At 34.1% G+C, this 22565-nt stretch overlaps 3 protein-coding genes across 6 annotated transcripts in view; 1 reads left to right on the top strand and 2 right to left on the bottom strand.

Moving 5' to 3' along the window:
* Positions 1-15087, top strand: part of LOC127837182 (uncharacterized) — an 86400-nt gene extending 71313 nt beyond the window's left edge. The window contains exons 6-12 of one of the 4 annotated variants that reach the window (XM_052364106.1): positions 8217-8257; positions 9213-9374; positions 10147-10263; positions 11003-11602; positions 12433-12496; positions 12799-12855; positions 14134-15087. In XM_052364106.1, the coding sequence (XP_052220066.1) occupies positions 8217-8257; positions 9213-9374; positions 10147-10263; positions 11003-11602; positions 12433-12496; positions 12799-12855; positions 14134-14168 (1076 nt within the window). In that variant the 3' untranslated portion in view covers positions 14169-15087. The remainder of the gene's footprint in view (positions 1-8216; positions 8258-9212; positions 9375-10146; positions 10264-11002; positions 11603-12432; positions 12497-12798; positions 12856-14133) is intronic. The other 3 variants (XM_052364104.1, XM_052364103.1, XM_052364107.1) reach the window with 3 other exon arrangements.
* Positions 1-22565, bottom strand: part of LOC127837185 (interferon-induced protein 44-like) — a 103495-nt gene that overhangs the window by 35729 nt on the left and 45201 nt on the right. The window lies entirely within an intron of this gene.
* LOC127837183 (interferon-induced protein 44-like) overlaps positions 1-22565 on the bottom strand; it is an 82392-nt gene that overhangs the window by 52253 nt on the left and 7574 nt on the right. The window lies entirely within an intron of this gene.

The raw sequence follows: 22565 nt of genomic DNA, 5'->3' as shown, positions 1-22565 counted from the left end.
AAGCTTCTAAATAAGTTTACACATGACAGTGTGTTGCATGTTATGATTAGATTTTTTGCCACGGAGTACTGTGCAGTATCATTGTTTCGGTATGAAATAGCGTGCGTATGGCATAACAAGTAACCCAACAGTAGCGCCGACCTTCTTCCATATTTTCTTTTGGTGTTAGTGTAAACAAACTAACTTTGTTGCCTGATTATTGCAGCGTTTATAAATAAGTCCAGAAGTTGCGATGTAAAGCAGCCGTGTGCAGTTTGTTGGAATCACAATTAATATTTAGTTGAATGTAACCTGTTGCAAAAAAGCAATGTGTATATTTCAGTAATATTTAGCACAATAATATTATTCATGTTATTTTTAAGAAATATCTGTCACCGATTTATTTTACAAAATGATTTGTAGAATTAGTTTTTGAAACGCGATTATGTTATTAGAAAAACTGGCTGATTGTTGAGATTCCTGTCAACCAATGAAATGATTTGCTACAAAATGGCGGGTGTTTTTATTTGAAGAAAAGTGTTGACATGTGTTTATATAAAATACTTGTGTTTATAATGTATTTTAAAGAAGTGCTGACTATTTGTTTAACTTCTTTTACGATGAAAGTAAGGTTAATGTCGATTTAGCGAAGGAAACGTCTTCTGTTCGTTGAGATAAGGTAAACTAGGTTACTGGTTTAGTACGTAAATTCGGACAGTACGTAAGTCAGACACACGTAATAACTCACTCAATTCCGATGAAATTTACATGTGTCCGACTTTATAATTTTAGAACAGGAAATCCACAGGTTTTTTTTAATGGAAATGCTCATCAAGTGTCCAATGTTTATTACTCGACTACTTGTAGGGTGAATCCGTGAAAAGTCGGACAGTTGACAGTAAAACACAAATCCTCTATTCCTATAACTTCGTGCAGCCCTATAAGATCGTGTACTTTTTTATGACGTAAACTTCTAAGCAACATTCGAACGCACGTGCCCGAAAACTGTTCACTTTTGTAACGCGAGAATTTCCACAGCCGATAAGACAACAATAGTTAGGAAAAAACAATAAATAAGATATAAATTGTCCGTTTTTCTGACCTCGATTCAAAGAAATAGCCTAAACAGTGTCTAAAATCTGCACATACCAGACGGCTATGTTTGTCAATGTTTTGATTGTAAAATGTTGTAAGATTAGAGTAGTTTACCTTGGAGGTCCGTCTCGAATTTGTATTGTGCTCTCTGTACTTTGCATTACAATACGATTAAAGTATGCTGTGTATGCGAAAAATTTTAGCCCCAACTAATGACAAGAGACCATATGTTAAGATTGTGACCGGCCTATTGCGAGAAATATTCTCACTGCGTCAATTTGGGATTTTGTCACAAAACAACTGTCATTAGAAGGAATGACAGCTTTTCATGCCCCCATTGTGAATATAATTTTATTTAGCTATTTTACGTTAGTAAATACACTTTATCTAGACCTCTGAATACAGTTATCTCAGTTCATATTTCGTTTTTATGAAGACCAGTTTTGTTTAAACCATTCTTTTCAATACAGTTTATTCACGAAATTAATCTAAAACAACACATATTTAAAACAAATAAACACATATTCACAAAAACATATATCGGGTATTATAAACACATCCCAAAACCTCGCTGTGACGTCATCAAAATCGGTGCACGATCTTATAGGGTAATTCTGTGTGACGCAGACTATGATGTACATGAATGTTTAAAGGTACGTGACTCCATTATTATTATCTGTCAACCAACATTTTTCACTCGTTACTTGTTAAACAAAAGATAAATCATAAAGTATATATCAAATTTAGTTATTGTCTAATGATTTTTCATGAAAGATATGCCTGTGAAGTTTATGGTGCACGAACTTATAGGTTTAGAGGCTAATAAACCATCCAATTACAGACTTGAAATCCCCAGTAACACGCATTTAGCGACACATAGCCATTCACTTTGAAAAATACATTTGTACAGTATGTACATGGACACCGTTTACGTTAACACAAAATCAATGATGTACTGGTACTTTTTGTTCTTTTGAGAGCACACATGGCTGTTTTCTAGTAAGAGTAGGCTAATTTATTGCCATTTTTGTCATTTGGTAGTGGAAACTTCAAGTGTGTATACAAATGACTGTAGTTTACCATCCCTTTAAATTATCTTAGAGGATGTTACATTGTAGTTTACAATTTGAGTCATTGTTTTTCTCATGGCCTTTGATTGAAGTCGCACATTTTATAGTCTTTAAATTGGCGCACAGTTCATTTCTGCAATCTGCGATTGCATTCTGCAGTTCAATTATTTTAACGCCAGGGCTCAACACTAACAGTGGTCCGTTGACCCGGGGTCAGTAAAAAATAGGGAGGACCAGTGAAACTAGAAATTTGGTTGATCCGTCGGACCAGTTAAAAATCCTGGCCGGCTCAATGTGAAATACTGGTGGAAAGCTGTTTTCATTAATAAACAACTTTATTTGTTCATAATAAACCGATAATTTCATCATTATTTTTTGGGCCTACTCGAGACTGGGATGAAAAATAGCAACATATTGGAAATTCCAATTTTTCTAGATGCCCGAATGACAAAAACCTGTTGTCGGATCAACAAATCGATTTGCATTCCGCAAATGTCTCTGGACTTCGCCGTGATCGATACACAAATTAACATAAAATTCGAAGCGTTTGGATTGAGAAATTAACAAAATGGTATTTATTATTTTGAAAAAGCAGCAATAATTAGCATTTTATTGATCTTAGTACCATCAGATATACTTTGTTTACCGTGCAAATTTACAATGGAGAGCGCCGAATAATGTTTTGATATTGCCGGAGAATAAATGTGCGTATTTTCAAGATAACAAATTTTCACGATGTGGAATTTCATTCCGGGGGTGATTGAACCTGTTACCTCCGCCTAAAAACCCTAAAACTAATGAAGAGAAGCTTGAAGTACAGCAATTATGAAAAGGACGAGAGATAGTTCAGTAGATAGTATAGTTTTCTTTTTATAAATGCACAATACATTGTGGATAGTCCGGAAAGTTAATTGAAATGTAGGTAAAATAACATAGATATTGTCGGACCACTTAAAATCTTGGAGGACCAGTAATATCTGAAAGCTGGTGGTCCTTTGGGTCAGTAGGTAAAAAAGTAAGTGTCAAGCCCTGATTGCTGTGTGTTCAACGCTTACAAAAACAAGTATGAACTATTTTTCAAAAACCCATGCGCTCGAGTTAGCAAATCAACCAATCATAAAAAAGTTTAAAGTTAACATCGCTCAGTGATCTATTTTTAGAAAGGTATAGTGACAACTTGTAAACAGAATAAACTTGCGTCATAAATTAAACATTTTAATTCAAGATTAAAATTTGCCAATTGGCATTTTATTTACAGTTGGCTTTCGGTCAACTACTTACTTTTAAAATGGTTGTTCAATGAAAGATTTGGTTGCCCGACCAGTGGTTTTTATTATCATACAGTTTCTGTTCCATGTTAGGCTGAAAGGAGGGTAAATGTCTGGGAGGGGTTTTGTCCGGATACCCAGTGACTTGTAAGGATGGGCAATTGAAATTGTGATTTTATATAATTATATTCCTAACAGGTTGTGCACAGTATTCATTCTTGTAACTTCACAAACAGTCTTCACGCTAACTATAAGCCCGACAGCCCAGGACTGGTTAAATGTAAATCGGGCTACTAGAAATTAATAATTTATATAGTCGGGCTATTGGATTTTTTGTCTGTTTCCAATAAAGCATCATAATTCGGGCTAGTGGTTAAAATATATTACTGTGAAGACTGTTCACAAATAATTTATGGTGGAAACAGTTACAATAAAATTTTGTTTTTATTTCAGTGTTTGTGTGCGGTTGTATTCATGCAGCCAGAGCTAATCCAGGTAAACTGGAGTAGCGATGAAGAACTGGTACAAGTAAGGTGGTCAGACTCCGATTCTGGGGACCCAGTGAATTGTTCTATGACCACATTACAAGACATTACAGGATCTGCTGACTGTGCTGTGACAGATAGCGAACAAGTACAGCGTGATGAGGAATATTTAGACATTTGGGATAGCGATGAAAGCTTAATGTTTTTGTCTTCTACAGATTCTGAACATGACATCGAACAGGTTTTAGCTAAGCCGAAAAAGAAAACAGAACACAAGTACATTCAAAGTAAGTACAGTACAACTTTGAGGGAAATTTTGTCAGGCTTTTTTGAAATTTTAGCATGTGCCTTGTTTAGTAGTGAATTTTGTAAAAAAAATTCCAGTCTGGAGCTGTTTCTCAGTAACTATTGCATAGAAGGGGAAAATGTATGCTCACTTTACATTGTTTTTTCCCATTGTCAGTGTTGAATTCGACATCTAAGGCTTTTGAAATAGTAATGGGTCAGAAATTGGCACGTGTAAGTAGTTGTTTTAACTTTTGATTTTGATGATTTTTGTTGCCCTAGTCCCTTAAAATTCAATAATTAATACTATCCCAATCAAAAAACGAATTAAAATATGTTTCAGATTTAGACAAAAATGTGCCATAAACCCACACATTACAACGTTATTGCTAAAACTAATTTAAGGAACTTAAAAAAATTCTTAGCCTTTCTGTTTACATTCTAAAACACCAGTCTTAATGCTAGAAAATAAATGAGGTCGCCGTGGTGTAATGGATATGGTGTCCGCCTAGCGACCGGGAGGTCACGGGTTCGATCCCCGCTGTGGGAGCGTTCTTTCGATCTCCCATATAGACACCAAGTACTGGTTCTAGGCCCAGGAAACGGACTCGAGAGCATTTCAAATAAGTAGGAATTACTTTCTATGCAATCGAGCTAAAATAAATAGGTTTAAACTAAACTAGAAAATAACCATTTGTTATGCCTTGGTTTTAACATTTGTTTTCAGGTGAGGTAAAGTCAGAAGGAAGAATGAAATTAAAAGCATTGAAGTTTCTTAGTATTAAGACAGCACTTAACACACCCTGCTATTGTGGAAAACGGTGTATTATGCAGTTGAATATTAATTTTGTCCGTGATATTCGTGAAAAATTCTGGCATAATCCAAAATTGACTAGGATAACACTGCTGAAAGCATCATATGAAAAATCTGAAAAAGTCGGAAAATACAGGTACTTTTCAGTACAGTCTAAAAAACAAGAAATACAATTATGTACAAAAGCATTTTTGGCTGCATTGAGAGTTAACAAGAATACATTAACTACAGTTGCTGATATGTGCATGAATAACAAGGAAGCTCCAACTGGGAAATCCCCACGTAACTGGGACAAGAGCACTCTACTTTTGATTGCTTGGCTGGAGGATTACTTCAGATTTCATGGCGAAAGAATGCCTCACCGAAACGAGATTGTGATGCCATATGGAACAGTGAAAAGTTATATTTATGAACAATACAAAATGGATGTGGAAAATCCAGTGAGCAAAAGCCAGTTCTACAAGAAATGGATTGACAGCTTCCAGTTTGTTAAAACGAAAAAGGTAAAATAATGTGTTTTTTGTGGGTTACAAACAATTTTATGCTGATATGACGTTTGTAAACTACAAAGGCATGTACATGTACCTGCGTTAGTTGTAATACATGTAATTTGGCATCGTAAAATTAGAATCTATAGCTATATGTTTTTTTATTACAGCTGTCACATAATGAATCTTGTGTTGAGTATGTCCTTTGAATGTCTGCAGCATTTGTTACAAGGTCTAACACCAATATACATGTAACCTTTTTTTTGTCAGTTACTAGATATAATAATATACAGTTGAATCAGATTCTCTCGAGGTCAACGACAAAGGTCAAATATATGGGGGATATAGTGTTTTACAAACACATCTGGTTAAAATTTTAAAATGAAAAAATATGCTACACAATCAAAAACTTAACTATATTACATTAAATATGTTTTAGAATGAGGCACATATGTACAATAGGCGAAAACGCATACATAGAAAGGATATTGCTTCAAAAAATTTACTAGAAAAAGTAGAATTTAAGATTTTCTCTAAAAACTTTCTGGAATGCCAGTCCTGGTGAAAACACCATTTTATTGCCTCTGTATCTTGAAAGAGCCTGGCCTTTCTTAATTCTTTCTCATCTGTTAACCCTTACAATGAGGGAACCAAATTTTTAAGGCCTTTGCAAACAGTTTGGATCCAAATGAGACGCCACACAACGTGGCGTCTCATCAGGATCCAAACTGTTTGCTATTCTGATAGTATTCTTTGAAAAAAATCGACGAAAATGCGAATGTTAGAAATTCAGCAGACGACATTTTAGCAGACGACAAATTTCCCAGCATGCAAAGGGTTAAACTGTTACAGTGTAAAACGACAATTTTCATGGACTTTTTTAAGACTTAAAACCTTCATTGTGATGCATCAGAAAGGATACTCCAAAAAGGCATTGGTAATTTATTTTCAGGAATTTATTTTCGAAATGGGTTCTAAACAACAACAAAAATGAATCAGTTATCTGGAGCTGTGTAACATAAGCAGTGATCGATGTATGTTTCAGACCAACAGCTTCAGCAAATGTACAACTTGTTTGACATTAGAAAGGCTAATGAGCAAAACCACCTCTTTCGAGATGCGTGCTTTCTACAAGAAAAAGAAAGAAGAGCATAATATTCGTCAAATGTAATTTATGTATTTTCATTTCTTTTATTTTTCATTTATTTTTGTAACCAAATCTTTAATGAATTACTCCCTTACAAACATGGTAAGAAGCATTTCTAAAGTTCAGAATGCAAATCAGACTGTGTATTATTAGGGGAAAGATTAATGACCAGAAAAATTTACTGGGTGCTGCTAGATTGAAAATTATAAAAAGGTTCATGGTGAAAATTTTGGACTGACATTGACATTTTCTTGCAGGGTGCAGCATCCTCCAATTTTGCTCTATATCTTTCCCTAAGGCTTATTTTATATAACCACTGGTAATTAGTAAAAGTTATTCAGTTAATCAAGCTCATTCACTTTTATCTTAAATTGAAAAGACCTTTAAGCCCCATAAATCCTACATATGTATTGATATCCCAAATTCACCAAACTTATTGAACATAAATATGTAGTTTCATAAATGTTTTTAAACATTCAAAGTGAAATAGGTAGAAAGGTGCTACATTGTATATCCTGCATATTTGTGTTTCCTGCATACTGCCCATTAATGATGGTAAACAAAGAAATGATATACATCTTTCGAATTTAATTTAATTTTGCCTATTAAATGTTTGATGTCAAAAGAAACAGATGCACTTAAAACTATTAACTATTTGCAACTTCAAAGCTCTTATTTAATGATATCCAGGTTAGAAAGGAAGTACTATTACAACAAAAAAGACCAGGCACAACGCAATCCAAGCCAGCAAATGTCCATAATTATCGATGGTATGGATCAAGGTTGGTATTTAAAGTGTCCATACACTTTAATTTTGACAGGAGCAGTTTGAAAATCCTAACTAGTCATAAAACTATATTCCCAAGTTCCAGTGTTCTGCCTTTGACGGGGCCTTGTTACAATGGCAAAAACAATTATTTGTCCTGACCTGATTTCTAAAAATAGGTCACCATAATAAGGATTTCTAAACATTACAATGAATGAATTTTTTGTTGAATGTGTAAACTGTAACAGAACAAAATCTTTCATTTTGTATTATGTCATTATAAAAAATAATTCCCATTATTTGAAGAAAAAGCCTTTAACTATAGGCCATATAGAGTTTTAAATTTGCATTTCTTTCTCCATGCATATATACATGTTAACTTTTTCCATAATTATATATATATATATATCTATGTCATAGAGGACATTTGTTGGATTCCGTGTAAGATTGCATTATATTTCATGAGTGGTCACCGAAACAATATTTTCACAAGTGAAAATAACGAGTTTCTGTTACAACCCATGAAATATATATTACGATCTTACACTTTGAAATATATAGTATTATGATTTGTCATTAGTAAATCATGTTGTTGTTCTCTTGTTTTTTTTACGCTCTTTCACTGAAAAGCATGAAATACTGTAATTAATTTAATTTCCTGTCCAGACTTTTTTACTACATCCACAGTTGCACACAGGATACAATGGTACCAAAAAGGAATGCTTTACATAATATGTGATTTGATTTTTTATATAACAAACATACAAACAGTTGTTTTTTAAATTTTTATTGCATAAATCTATTCTCTATTTTTTACAGCAAAGACCAATTTGCCACATTTTGCTGGGAGGAACCCAAAGGTAGGATAAAGGAGGTTTTGTGCCTTAGGTGGTAATCTATTTTAGCTCACACCTGTGTGTCTTACTCTGTGTGTCTTAAGCTTGCAATTGTCTTTACAGAATGTTACCCATAAAAGGGGCATATAAACAGTTTGTATGGTATATTTTGTTTTGAAATAAATGTTTATCCTATTACCTAACGAAAACCAATAGTATAACAAGTGATCGTATGAATATGAGCTGTGAACTATAAATATTTTTAGAATATGGTTTCCAATCTTTATTTTTGGAACAATATATATTTCAATGTGATGTCATAGCAAATGATTAGGTTTGAAGTAAACAAATACTTCAAGCAAAATTGGGACACCAGCGTTATTTTTTTAGATTTAAGTATTTTTACTCTTTTTTGAATGATAAACACCACAAAATAATGGGATAAATAGAATATCATGTGAGTGTTGGAAAGATATCAAGTTTATCATGCTAGGCTCAAAATTTTTGTAGCACTCTGAAAGTCTAGCACTACATGTTTTTCATCCTCGCAGGATAAACTTGATCTCTATCCGACAGTTACATAATATTCTATATTTACATTAAAAAGCATTTATTTAATGAGTTCCTAAAATACATATCTTGCCATTCAACCATTGATGCAAAATTTATTAATTTATATTTAAAGTTGTCTCTAGGACACTTGCGGCGCTTAAAAAAACAATAATAGTGAAAAGTTGTTACTTAGTATCATATTGTGGTGGTACGCTAGCAAATTTTGTTAAGTTCAGCTCAAGAATTATGAGTTTGATTGAAACTAAAGGCTTTTTATTTGGCAGGTGATAACAATTAATCAGATATGCTTGTTAAGTTTTAGGATACGAAATACACAAACAAGATTCAGTATTTTGTTCGTTTTTGATTTCCAAATTTAAATGATGTATTGTGCAAGATTTTGTAACTGTTATGTGAAAAATTACAGAATCTGCATGCAGTGGATCTTCTGCATACTGATGTCACTGGAGTGCTAAGTCACGGGCATGGAGGGTTTCATGCCTATGTGGACATTAATGAATATCCTCATGATCCCAACTTGACAATCAACATCATACTTAAAGAGCTACTACGTCAAGCGAGGGCAAATGTGAGTAATGTTTGTGTACATGTTATCTTACATAATTATACTTGGACGACAAAAAATTGTAAGCAAGCCATTCAAGCACCTACATTTCTGAAAATAACCAAAGCCCTTGACACTTGTGAAATACCACATGATGGCTTTTTTGTTAAAGATGGTGATAGTACAGTCAGTATTTTCAGGGGTCTCGATCTCTGGTTTTTTGGGTTTAAATAAGGCCATATTTCCCCAGCATAAAGAATATAGTTCCCCCATTTCAGATAAAAATGCCGCAAAAATGCAAGACAATTGAATGCCCTAGACCCAGAATTGTCAAGTTCAAGTTCAAAATGTTTCAAACTAAATAGAATTGATAGATAAGTATTAACTGTTAATAGATTGTAGTAAAAAGGACAAATTAAGTGATTAAAACAAATATTTTATAGTTTCTTATGTTTTGGTTGAAATTCTCCTATGGAAAATGATGCCTGATTTCGCCCGCCTCGGTGTTCCCCCAAACCAGAGTGAGACCCCTGGTTTTATGAATTTGTATAGAGGATCATGATTCATAAATTCTTGCTTAGGTTGGTTAATAGGATAGATTACATCAGAATACGAGTCGTACAAAAAGCATTAGTATAACACATTTTCGCCAGACTAGCTATATTTGTGTATGATCATGTGATATAAACACTGACCATCTTACTTTTATTGTTTTCCCTATGTTGTAGTTTTACTTGTTGTTTACTCTAGAGAACAACATTATTGTGCAATAATTTTGTGGATGTTTTTATTCCAGAACAACTTCCTGCCTCCAAATTTGTTTATCCAAGCAGACAACTGTTGGAGGGAAAATAAGAACCGTTATGTATTTGCATTTCTGGAATTGTTAGTGGCAGAAAAGGTTTTCCATGAGGTGAGTGTTGATTTCAAAGATCACAGTGTCTGTTTTACGACAGTATTTCTTAAGGATGAGTATTCAAATAATTTCATTTTCATTAACTTGATTATTTGAATATTCATGTGCACTACTTACAATTATTCAACCTCTGTAGCATGATTTAGTAGAAATGCTTATTATGCCCCCCTTCGAAGAAAACGTATTCACACAATGGCTGCTACTACAACTTATAGCCCATATAGGGGGGCATGCATGTTTTACAAACAAACCTTGTTTACCAGGAAATCGATAACGTCGCGGAAACACGTCTATTCAGGGAATCGATAGGGATCGTAAAAGCATGTATCTATCAGGGAAAGGATAGTTACTATAACTAATTAACTTTAAAAGTGCACTATGTGACTAGATATGTTATTGTTGCCAACTACTGTGTATCATATATATCACTAAAAACATGATAGTTTTGAATCCTGCAATGTTTGTTTTCAAAATTATAGAATTGCATCTTTTTGGCTTTTATTTCAGGTAACATTTTTGTAGCCTAAACATATAAATTATTTATATTTGATTATTAAAAGAATAGTTTTTCTTAGTATTATTCCATCTTGTAGTTTATGCATTTTTTAAAATCAAATGATAATTTGATAATTATGATTAAACTTGGGAAAAGCATTTATCTTGTTCAGCCATTGTCAACTTTATTGACTGAAGGTATTTGATTTAACGGATTTGATAATCTTATATTATATTTCAGGTTCATATGTCCTTCCTTATTGTTGGCCACACGCATGAAGACATTGATGCAAAATTTAGTGAGGTTTCCAGGCTGTTAAATACTAAAGATGCTGAATATTTTGATGACTTCTTAAACGTTTTGAAAAATGCAGAGCGTATCACACAATTATTTGATGTTAAGTCATGGATTGAGGGTGATTTGAACAAAGTTGACCACATCACCCAACCTTTGCACTTTAAATTTGTTTCTGTGGACGGTGGTGTAAAAGTGTTTTATAAAGGGGTACAATCTCAGCCGTGGTCAGCCCTTAATGGGAACTTTTTGAATAAAGCGCCAAGTGGAAAGCCAGAAATATTGAAGCCAAATTTTAGTAAAATTGAAATAGATAAAAATGTTAAACAAATTAAAGCTCTGAAACTAATTTTCAAAAAGCAGGATAGTACACAAAAGTGGCTAGACTTTTACGAATCGCTCAATTCCAACATGGACTGTTTAGATTCTGGAGTATTTCCTTTAACACTGCTACCGAGACAACCTATAAGGCAGGCCTTTCCACCAGGACAAGGAATGGTTCCTGAAGTTCGTGAACTGATTGAAAAGGAAAACAGACAGCCATTGGTGAGCTTTTTCTACAATAAGGTCATATATTGTTAGCTAACCTGAGCTCACCGTGCTCAGGGTGAGCTATTGTGACTGGTATTGGTCCTTGTCGTGTGTCAGATATGTAACAGTGCTCATTTTTGCCTTAATATTGGGAGATATTCAGCCCCATTCTTCACATTTCAGAGTATAAATTTCCCCCCCAACTGATTTGATAATCATCCATATTGCATTTCTAGCATATGGTATATACTCTTAGAATATACATGTTGAGTTTGTAAATCTTAATCAACCACTCGGCTAATCTTAATGAAACTTGGCAGGAATGTTCTTTGCATAACTCATATTTCCATGGAAACGGATAGTTTTCCTTATATGTATATAGTAACATCTAGAGCTTAGAGCTCTAATATTTGGCATGAAACATCATATGAAGAACCTAAACAGTAAACAAGAATGTTAAAATTATGCCTCTTGGGTCGAAATTGCCCCATACCGGCGGACAAATGTTTTTTCCTTAAATGTATATAGTGAAAAGTTTAAAAAACTTCGCTGAAATATTAAAACTAAAGCTTTGATATTTGGCATTAAACATCGTCTGGAACACCTCTACCAATATTGTTCAAATTATGCCTTTAAAGGTCAAAATTGGCCCAACCCTGAAGGCAAATATGTTTTCCTATATGTATATTGTAAAAACTCCTTCCTTGAAACCACAATGCCAAGAGCTTGGATATTTGCTTTCAAACATGGGCTGATGGACCCTTACAATATGTAATTTGAAAACAGTATGAGATACATGTATAATAATAAAATACAATATTGAGGTGTAATTTGTATAATTCTAGGTACAGATAAAAAAGCGGAAAACTGGAGACGAAGCTTCTGACCTCAGGGTTGCCAAAAAGAAGAGTAAATATATATGATATTTATTATTATCATAAATCTTGAAAATATCATTAAAGTTATCTTTTTACATTCGTTATAGAGTTGAAATTCATTTGTTATGTATTTAGTTTGAATTTGACAGGATCAGGAAGAACAAACTTAAGTTTAAGTATGTGTTTTACAGTAAAAATGTGACAATTAAATAATTATGAACATTATTTCATAAAAAATTTGTTTCTACTTATCCTTCTCAAACCCATCTGTAGAAAATTATTGTGTAATTTTGAGTGTAATCCATATGAAAATATTCCATTAAAACATTTCAGATGATAACACTTCTGGTGGGAAAGGGTTTGGCAAAAGGAAGAGAAGATTTATATATGGTTTGTGTATTGCTCTTTTTTTCTTTGAACATATGATGGTTTTTATAAAAATAAGTAATAATAGTATTAAAACTGATTAATATTAAAGGGGCCTTTGCACAGATTTTGGCATGTTTTGTAGTTTGCCTTTAAGTGCTTTATATTGATAAATGTAAACACTGGATCTAAAAAGCTCAAGTAAAAAATCAAGAATAAAATTTTAAAAAAAGGAAAAAAAGTAGCCCCCATCAGGGCTCGAACCAGTAACCCCCAGAGTCCTGGAGTAAATGGGATATGGGAATCACGACCGTCCATCTGTCCCAAGGAGCATAAGTTTGTCATTTATAAAGCGAAATTCATTAAACTTGGTACAAAAGATCCTCATCATTAGACTGTGTATGCTCAAATACCAGTTCCCTACCTCCAAGGTCAATGTCACTATTATAGGTCAAATGTCTTTATATGGTACAATGTTGCATCCTGTTTGTGTCCAGAGCATAACTTAGTCATGTATTGAGTGAATTTTATTAAACTTGGCACAAATATTTTCAATCATGTGTCGCTCTTTCTGTTGCCTTAATCTAGTGGAAGACAAGGTTAAGGTTAACTTTCATCCATTTATTTAAAAATGGAATTCCCATGCCTTGAAGGAACACAACTTGAATGATATTTTCTCGCAAAATTAACTCGATACTGCAACTAGTGTTCTACAGATATTAAAGCATTAATTAAGCCTTTATATGGTTTGTTAACATTTCCTGTATTCTCACGTTTTCAGCTTTTCAAGGTTTTAAAATGCATTTTATTTGAAGTATTGTTGAGTAGCCTATAAGGCATTTAAAATAAAAATAAATTATTCTACAGCTTGATTTTCAGTACGTTACAGGACGGCATATAGTGATCGCACTGTCCGTCCGTCCATATGTCTGTCCGTCACACTTGCGTTAAAGTGATATTATGGGCATCTAACAGTTAATAGGTGTCTATCGCAACCATTGTTTATTTTTGGTGTTTTCACTTCATATATACTTAGATTTGTTAATGCAGCATCAACATACTAAAACAATATCCCTGAAAGAGAAAAATAATGCATTTGAATTAAATTGAATATAAACTGTACTTTCGTTTGACAACTGGTCATGCTTGTACGATGTGTACCTAAATTTAGTTTTAGCGCAGATTCGTTCATACGACACAAAGACACAATTTTGTTTTACGGATGCAGTATATGCACATCTTGTTGCTCATTTTGTATGTGTTCTGCTGCCTTTTTGAAGGATATATTTTGTTTATTTTAAGGTTATTGCAAGAACTTCTGCGTCAATCTTTATTAGAACACATGGGTTTATTCCAACCCAGAGTTTCATTTTATGGTGAAATTGGATCAGTCAATTGAATTTGTTTTAGCAAATATACGTCTCTGGTGGGCAAAAATAAGACACTATTATTGAGGTGTAGTGTTTAACAATTTGTATCCAGTCAAATGTTCCTTATTTCGCCAGTTGTCTTTATAATCCCCCGAAAGTATTGAGTGAGATGTCCTTTATAAGCTATTGTAACTGTACATTTGTTCATATGCATTTTTCTACCAATTTTCGATTTCGGTTTAGAAATGCTTTGTATGAACTTGTCTTCACATAAAAATGCTTTATTATGTTCCCCTTCGAAGAAGAGGGGGTATATTGTCTTGCTCATGTTGGTCCGTCCGTATGTCCGTCTGTCCACCAGATGGTTTCCAGATGATAACTCAAGAACACTTAGGCCTAGGATCATGAAACTTCATAGGTACATTGATCATGACACACAGATGACCCCTATTGATTTTGAGGTCACTAGGTCAAAGGTCAAGGTCACGGTGACCCGAAATAGTAAAATGGTTTCCGGATGATAACTCAAGAAGGCTTATGCCAAGGATCATGAAACTTCATAGGTACATTGATCATGACTCACAGATGACCGCTATTGATTTTCAGGTCACTAGGTCAAAGGTCAAGGTCATGGTGACCCGAAATAGTAAAATGGTTTCCGGATTATTACTCAAGAACTCTTATGCCTAGGATCATGAAACTTCATAGGTACATTGATCATGAATCGCAGATGACCCTATTAATTTCAGGTCATAAGGTCAAGGTCAGGGTGACTCGAAACAGTAAAATGGTTTCCGGACGATAACTCAAGAATGCTTACACCTAGGATCATGAAAATTCATAGGTTCATTGATCATGACTGGCAGATAACCCCTAATAATGTTCAGGTCACTAGGTCAAGGTCACAGTGACTCGAAACAGTAAAATGGTTTCCTGATGATAACTCAAGAATTATTAGGCCTAGGATCATGAAACTTCATAGGTACATTTATCATGACTAGCAGATGACCCCTATCGATTTTCAGGTTACTAGGTTAAGGTCACAGTGACAAAAACTAATTCACACTTTGGCTGCCACTTCAACTGACAGCCCATATGGGGGGCATGCATGCTTTACAAACAGCCCTTGTTAAAATAGATTTTGTGAATTTGTGATTGCTAATGTTTAATTTTTATGTCTCCGAAGGAGGGCACATAGTGACTGTCCGTCTTTCTGTCACACTGCGTTTAGGTTACGCGTTTAGGTTTCAAAAAATGCTCATAACTTCTATGCCCCTTCACATAGCAACTTGATATTTGGCATGCATGTGTATCTCATGGAGCTGCACATTTTGAGTGGTGAAAGGTCAAGGTCATCCTTCAAGGTCAAAGGTAAAAAAAACATGTATCAACGCAGCGCAGTAAGGGGACAGTGTGTTTCTGACAAACACATCTTTTGTTTTATGTTCTATAATATGTTTGTATGTCAGGAGAAACAATAAAGTTTTGTTTATACAATACATAACTAAACTTGTGGCAGAATTGTTTAGTAATGAAAATACAAATTGCAGCAATTGCATCTGTTAAAGAACTTTGAATGGTTATAATTGATGTAAAGATTGTTTTATTGAAATATTTCATTTTTAAAATGACTTCACATGTTAAAAAAATGTTATGTATTTTTTATAAAAAAAAATTATTAATTTTTGTTAGTCATAAAAACATATTGAATCATTCACACTATTTCATAAATTTTCTGACCTACTGACTGGTGGATTGCGAACATAATGGTATACCTTTGTGTGTGTTTGTATTTATTATTACATGTTTTTTAATTAAAAAATAAATTAAGAATTATACATTTAAAAGTCTACCTTCCATTTTTTTCAGTGTGATTTTTTCTGTGTGATTATGCATATCTGGAAGTGTGTACCGCTGGCGTAACATTTTCAAAGAATTTATCTGTCTATGTAATTATGAACTTTAGGGAGTTTGTACCGCCGGCGTAACATTTTCAAAGAATTATCTGTCTGTGTGATTGTGAACCTTAGGGAGTTTGTACCGCCAGCGTAACATTTTCAAAGAAATATCTGTCTGTGATAATGCATAACTCTCAGAATCAATGACAGATAATTCTTGAAAATGTTACGCCGGCCGTACAAACTATACAATGACAAAATGTTACGCCGGCGTAACCACCGGTGGAAACCATCTGGTGGACAGACGTACATACGGACGGACCAACATGAGCAAAACAATATACCCCCTCTTCTTCGAAGGGGAACATAATAAAGCATTTTTATGTGAAGACAAGTTCATACAAAGCATTTCTAAACCGAAATCGAAAATTGGTAGAAAAATGCATATGAACAAATGTACAGTTACAATAGCTTATAAAGGACATCTCACTCAATACTTTCGGGGGATTATAAAGACAACTGGCGAAATAAGGAACATTTGACTGGATACAAATTGTTAAACACTACATCTCAATAATAGTGTCTTATCTTTGCCCACCAGAGACGTATATTTGCTAAAACAAATTCAATTGACTGATCCAATTTCACCATAAAATGAAACTCTGGGTTGGAATAAACCCATGTGTTCTAATAAAGATTGACGCAGAAGTTCTTGCAATAACCTTAAAATAAACAAAATATATCCTTCAAAAAGGCAGCAGAACACATACAAAATGAGCAACAAGATGTGCATATACTGCATAAATGAAGTATACAGGTCCATCAAGATTTTTATCCACAGATGTTTCTTCCTTTCTTCATCTGAAATCATGACCAGTCGTGATCTGCACAGTGTTGTGTCTTAAATAAAACAAACCACATATCAATGCCAAACAAAAACAAGAGCTTTCTCCATCAGACATATGCCCCCAAAAAACGCTTTTTCAAAACCTAAAGGCAGAGTTTGAAACCTAAAAGCGGACCCTAAGTTTAATGTCAAGGTCAAAGGGGTCAAAATTTGTGTGCGTATGGAAAGGCCTTGTCCATATACAAATGCATACCAATTATAAAGGTTACATCTGAAGCGACATAGAAATTATGAGCATTTTTCGAAACCTTTAAGTGATATTATGGGCATTTTTCATTGTTGAATTGAGCTGAAAAGAATTAACAGGTCAAACGAGTTACTTAAAATGAGGTTACTGACCAATTATCTGCAACTCATCTTGCTACCAGTTGTTATTAAAAATATATTTTATATTTGATATCTTACGGGACTCACCCAGTCCTGTAAGCCATCCGTAAAACAAAATTGTGTCTTTGTGTCGTATGAACGAATCTGCACTAAAACTAAATTTAGGTACACATCGTACAAGCATGACCAGTTGTCAAACGAAAGTACAGTTTATATTCAATTTAATTCAAATGCATTATTTTTCTCTTTCAGGGATATTGTTTTAGTATGTTGATGCTGCATTAACAAATCTAAGTATATATGAAGTGAAAACACCAAAAATAAACAATGGTTGCGATAGACACCTATTAACTGTTAGATGCCCATAATATCACTTTAACGCAAGTGTGACGGACAGACATATGGACGGACGGACAGTGCGATCACTATATGCCGTCCTGTAACGTACTGAAAATCAAGCTGTAGAATAATTTATTTTTATTTTAAATGCCTTATAGGCTACTCAACAATACTTCAAATAAAATGCATTTTAAAACCTTGAAAAGCTGAAAACGTGAGAATACAAGAAATGTTAACAAAACATATAAAGGCTTAATTAATGCTTTAATATCTGTAGAACACTAGTTGCAGTATCGAGTTAATTTTGCGAGAAAATATCATTCAAGTTGTGTTCCTTCAAGGCATGGGAATTCCATTTTTAAATAAATGGATGAAAGTTAACCTTAACCTTGTCTTCCACTAGATTAAGGCAACAGAAAGAGCGACACATGATTGAAAATATGTGTGCCAAGTTTAATAAAATTCACTCAATACATGACTAAGTTATGCTCTGGACACAAACAGGATGCAACATTGTACCATATAAAGACATTTGACCTATAATAGTGACATTGACCTTGGAGGTAGGGAACTGGTATTTAAGCATACACAGTCTAATGATGAGGATCTTTTGTACCAAGTTTAATGAATTTCGCTTTATAAATGACAAACTTATGCTCCTTGGGACAGATGGACGGTCGTGATTCCCATATCCCATTTACTCCAGGACTCTGGGGGTTACTGGTTCGAGCCCTGATGGGGGCTACTTTTTTTCCTTTTTTTTAAATTTTATTCTTGATTTTTTACTTGAGCTTTTTAGATCCAGTGTTTACATTTATCAATATAAAGCACTTAAAGGCAAACTACAAAACATGCCAAAATCTGTGCAAAGGCCCCTTTAATATTAATCAGTTTTAATAATCTATAATCAACACTGACCTATTATTTTATTTATCCCACTTTTTATTCAGTAAACTTTTTTTATTTAAACAAAATAATTTTTTAATGAGTGTTTGTCGTACTTTGATAATGACTGTAGTGTAACCAAGGTCAGTGTATTACTCCGCGTTCCAAAAATAACCGCTGATCAAATAATCATTTTTTTAATCAGAATATCGTTCTGTAACAAAGTGTCGAGCGTTACTTATTACAATTTTAATCATATTGAATTGCAAATCTTTAAGTTTTATGATATCAATATGACATTAAGTTGTTATATACAAGGAACTACATTTGTTTACAACGTAGCCCAACACCACACACAATTCACTTTCGATATCAAACTATCGAGTCGATCACGAGGTGCACAATATTTCCTTCTTTGTTATAATATGTGGTTATTTCGTGACGAAATAACAAAGATTACTTGGATTTAAGCTAATTATATACATTAACATTTTGAATGTTGAAAGTGGCACCAAAGAATTGTGAGGCAAAGTTGTTCGAACTAGAGAAAGACATTTGAAAGTGAAGTGACTGGGTGGGGCGAACATCAAGATCAACTTGTTCGACGGTAGACAGTGGTTGTCTAGGCTGCATTTCGGCCATAGTTTCAGTGCGTGAAACTGAACAAGAGGAATCTGTTGGATTGTTACATTTACTGGACTGAGCAAGAATGAACACTTTTGCTGCTGTTTAACAGATATGTTGGAATAATTGGTTATGGACTTGACATTTTTGTGCCCTGTTAAGGCCATGGTTTCAGTGGGTGGAATGTTTGCATTTCGAAGTTTTTGGACCAGGAATTTGCGAACTGAGTGGTTCGTTATTCTCTTGTGCTTGAGAAAGCCGGCGTCTTTTGCCATGGCCTTCAGCATCTGACCTAACTTGTTGACACCCAATTGTTGACGCAAGAATCACCGGGATGCAGTGTCATTTGTGCGTATTGCCAGGTAGAAAAGATGCTTTGAAGAAAAATCAGATGGACGCATATCCGAGTACAGCTTGTAAATTAACACAGGATTTCTTGGTCCAGACGATTGTTTTCTACGGTCAAAGGGGAGCAACTCGAACTGACTTCTTCAAAGGGGAGCAACAACAACAGAACCTATTTGCATAGTGTTAAATTCTCCTAATACTAGGTTTTAATGACAATAAATGACATAAAAACACACTTTTTTTGCTACTTTCCTTTGTTTTAAGGTCATTGAGATTGACAAACATTTGAGATTGTTTTTATTATTGATGCACTTGGCAAATACAGGTGACGAGATGCGTGGGAAAAAGTAGTCCCGGTTCGGCAGTTGATGACGTCATTTCGTGCCATTGATTATAGCCTTGCCGTTGATTATAGATGAAATTTAATAAACGGGGCTTTAATCAACCGATTTCGCTGTAAAAGTGGGATAAAATAAGATAATTATGCAACATTTATCAATTATTCAATTGTGATTAATAGCCCTAATAAGAGCAATTCATAGTATTGCCAAATCAAACATATACCATATGTTTAAATCAACATAGAACGTTACCGTTTTCATGGTTATCATTTTATATGCTGAGACAAATGTATATATATTGAGTATTCGAAACTTAATATTTATCAGTTGACTAGTTTCGAGCGCAGTTACTTTTATCTCTGGAATATATAAATAAATATGGGTGTTGTTGTAGCAACTGTATATATTAAATATAATTTGTATGATTTCAAATATTGTACAACGGGCATTGTTAAAAAGCAGTCACGCGAAAAGTTACAAAGAACAAAAACGTCGCTAGCGGTCAACAAAGAAACAGTCGTATCATTGACTCAAAAATACTTATTTTTACTAACTTACTTACTTACTTACTTTTTAGCCATGATATCAGAACATTAACGAGCGAACGCGAGACAAGCTTCTGGCAGCGTCGAAAGAACGACGTATTTATGAGAACCACGTCGTGCTTCCGAAGCTTCCCGATACCAATCTCGCGCTCGCTCGTAAATATACGGATATCGCAGCCGGAAATTCAGATTGCGACACAAAAATATAAAAACGTGCATTTTTATTGCTTAAAATCTATATTACGAGACCACATCAAGCGTTGAAATGTAGATGTTTTCTATGAGGAACATTGACTTTTAGTGTGTCAACTTTAGTTTTCGAAATATTGTACAAAATATTCATTGCTTTTGAGTGTGTAATTGCTTTTAATAGTAATTTTTGGATTCGTCTTATTAACACAGTTGGTGTGTACATAAATGTTATTGAGTGATTGGTATAGTAAAATAATGCACTAAATATATTTATATTCACTTAACATAAATATATGGTAAGCAGTATATATTATTGTAATGTATACACTTAAACAACCATCCGCCAGTAATGGTTATTTGAAAATAAAGTTTGTATTCACCATGCTAAACAACATTTAATAGTAACATTTGGATTATAAGTCGATAAGCTACTCAATTCAACATGAACACTGCATTACCCCTACATATTACTTTCCTCGGAATGAAAAGAATCAACCGCCTCTGGTACTTTAGCCGCATCATCAATGTATTGTTTCCAGTCACCTGGTTTACTGGATAACGCGGTTTGCTGGCCAGGATACCACAAAACTGATGAAACATGAGAACAAGTGTTCGTGACGCACGTTTACATCGACAGTACCAACCAATAATGTGGTCACTGTCCTAATATATCGAGATCAGATACGAGTGGGAAGACATGTGTCTGCTGTGCTACGTGATTCTATAAACTTTCAAATTCAGGTCACTATTGAAATACCGGTATCATGTGTTGAATTTTCAATCTCATTATTTAAATTATGCTGCAATGGGAAAAATCGTATCAATATTGTGAACATTTTTGAGTGTTAATGTATCTTCTATCGTCGGTTTGTAGATCAATACATATCAATATTTTAACAGGTGCAAATATAATGAACTTCACATAAAATCCATAAAAGCTAGGCCAAATGTTCAAATATGCTCCAGTAACAATTAACATGTTCATCCCGTAAAAGTGTAAAATCAACTATAACGATTTGGTCTTATGGTTCTCGTCAAATAGTCTATATCACAAGGGAAAGTATTAAAGGGGTCTTTTTACAGATTTTGGCATGTATTGAAGTTTTTCTTTGAATGCTTAATATTGATAAATGTAAACATTGGATCTGAAAAGCTCCAGTAAAAAATAAAGAATAAAATTACAAAAAGAAAAAAATAAGAAACCCTCAACAGGGCTCGAACAACTGACCACTGGAGTCATGGATTTAAAATTCTACCACTAAGACCACTCGACCGTCCGCGCTTACACATTGTATGATGTATCTTGTACTTTAAATAAGCAATCCTCGTAGTTTCACAAAATATAACGACAACAACAGAACTCTCTAAATTATTCAAACGTTTCGCGTTGCAACGCTTTGTAATTTGTTAATCGTCGAAAGATGCATATAATGGCAATTTTAGAGCATGGTAAATGTTTAGTATTACTGTTTTCTCACAAATGACCTAACTAAAACGAAAATTTGCGAATCTGAAACATTTTTTAATTTTGTTTACCAAAACGTAAAAAGGCCCCTTTAATTTGTTTGTTTTGAAACAAGTTCAATGCAGTCTCTACCGTTATAGACATACAAACAGACACCATATGTTAACGTCAAACTAGCCGTGACAAACGTACCAAATAATGGCCTTTTGCTCGTTTCGCTGATCAGTCATGTCTTGGGTAAGCATGCGGTCCATTGGTTGTTGTTAACATTCATACGTCAATATACGTTCGTTGCGTACATCATACTACGTCGTTCCCTTTGGACACGTGCTTTTGAACACTTTCCCGTCAGAATTTGCACATGTCACAGCTTGTTTATTGTGTATATGTGTCTTTCACTTGAGTAACAGGACAGTACCACGTAAACCTCCGGACATTGCGGTCACACAATTTGTTGTTGTCATGGGACCGATAGGCCGCCGCATATAGCTTT

The sequence above is a fragment of the Dreissena polymorpha genome, chromosome 7 (genome assembly GCF_020536995.1).
Source record: "Dreissena polymorpha isolate Duluth1 chromosome 7, UMN_Dpol_1.0, whole genome shotgun sequence".
Classification (NCBI taxonomy): Eukaryota; Metazoa; Mollusca; class Bivalvia; order Myida; family Dreissenidae; genus Dreissena; species Dreissena polymorpha.
The sequence above is the reverse complement of the archived record's forward strand: the minus strand, read 5'-3'. Positions and strand labels throughout refer to the sequence as shown.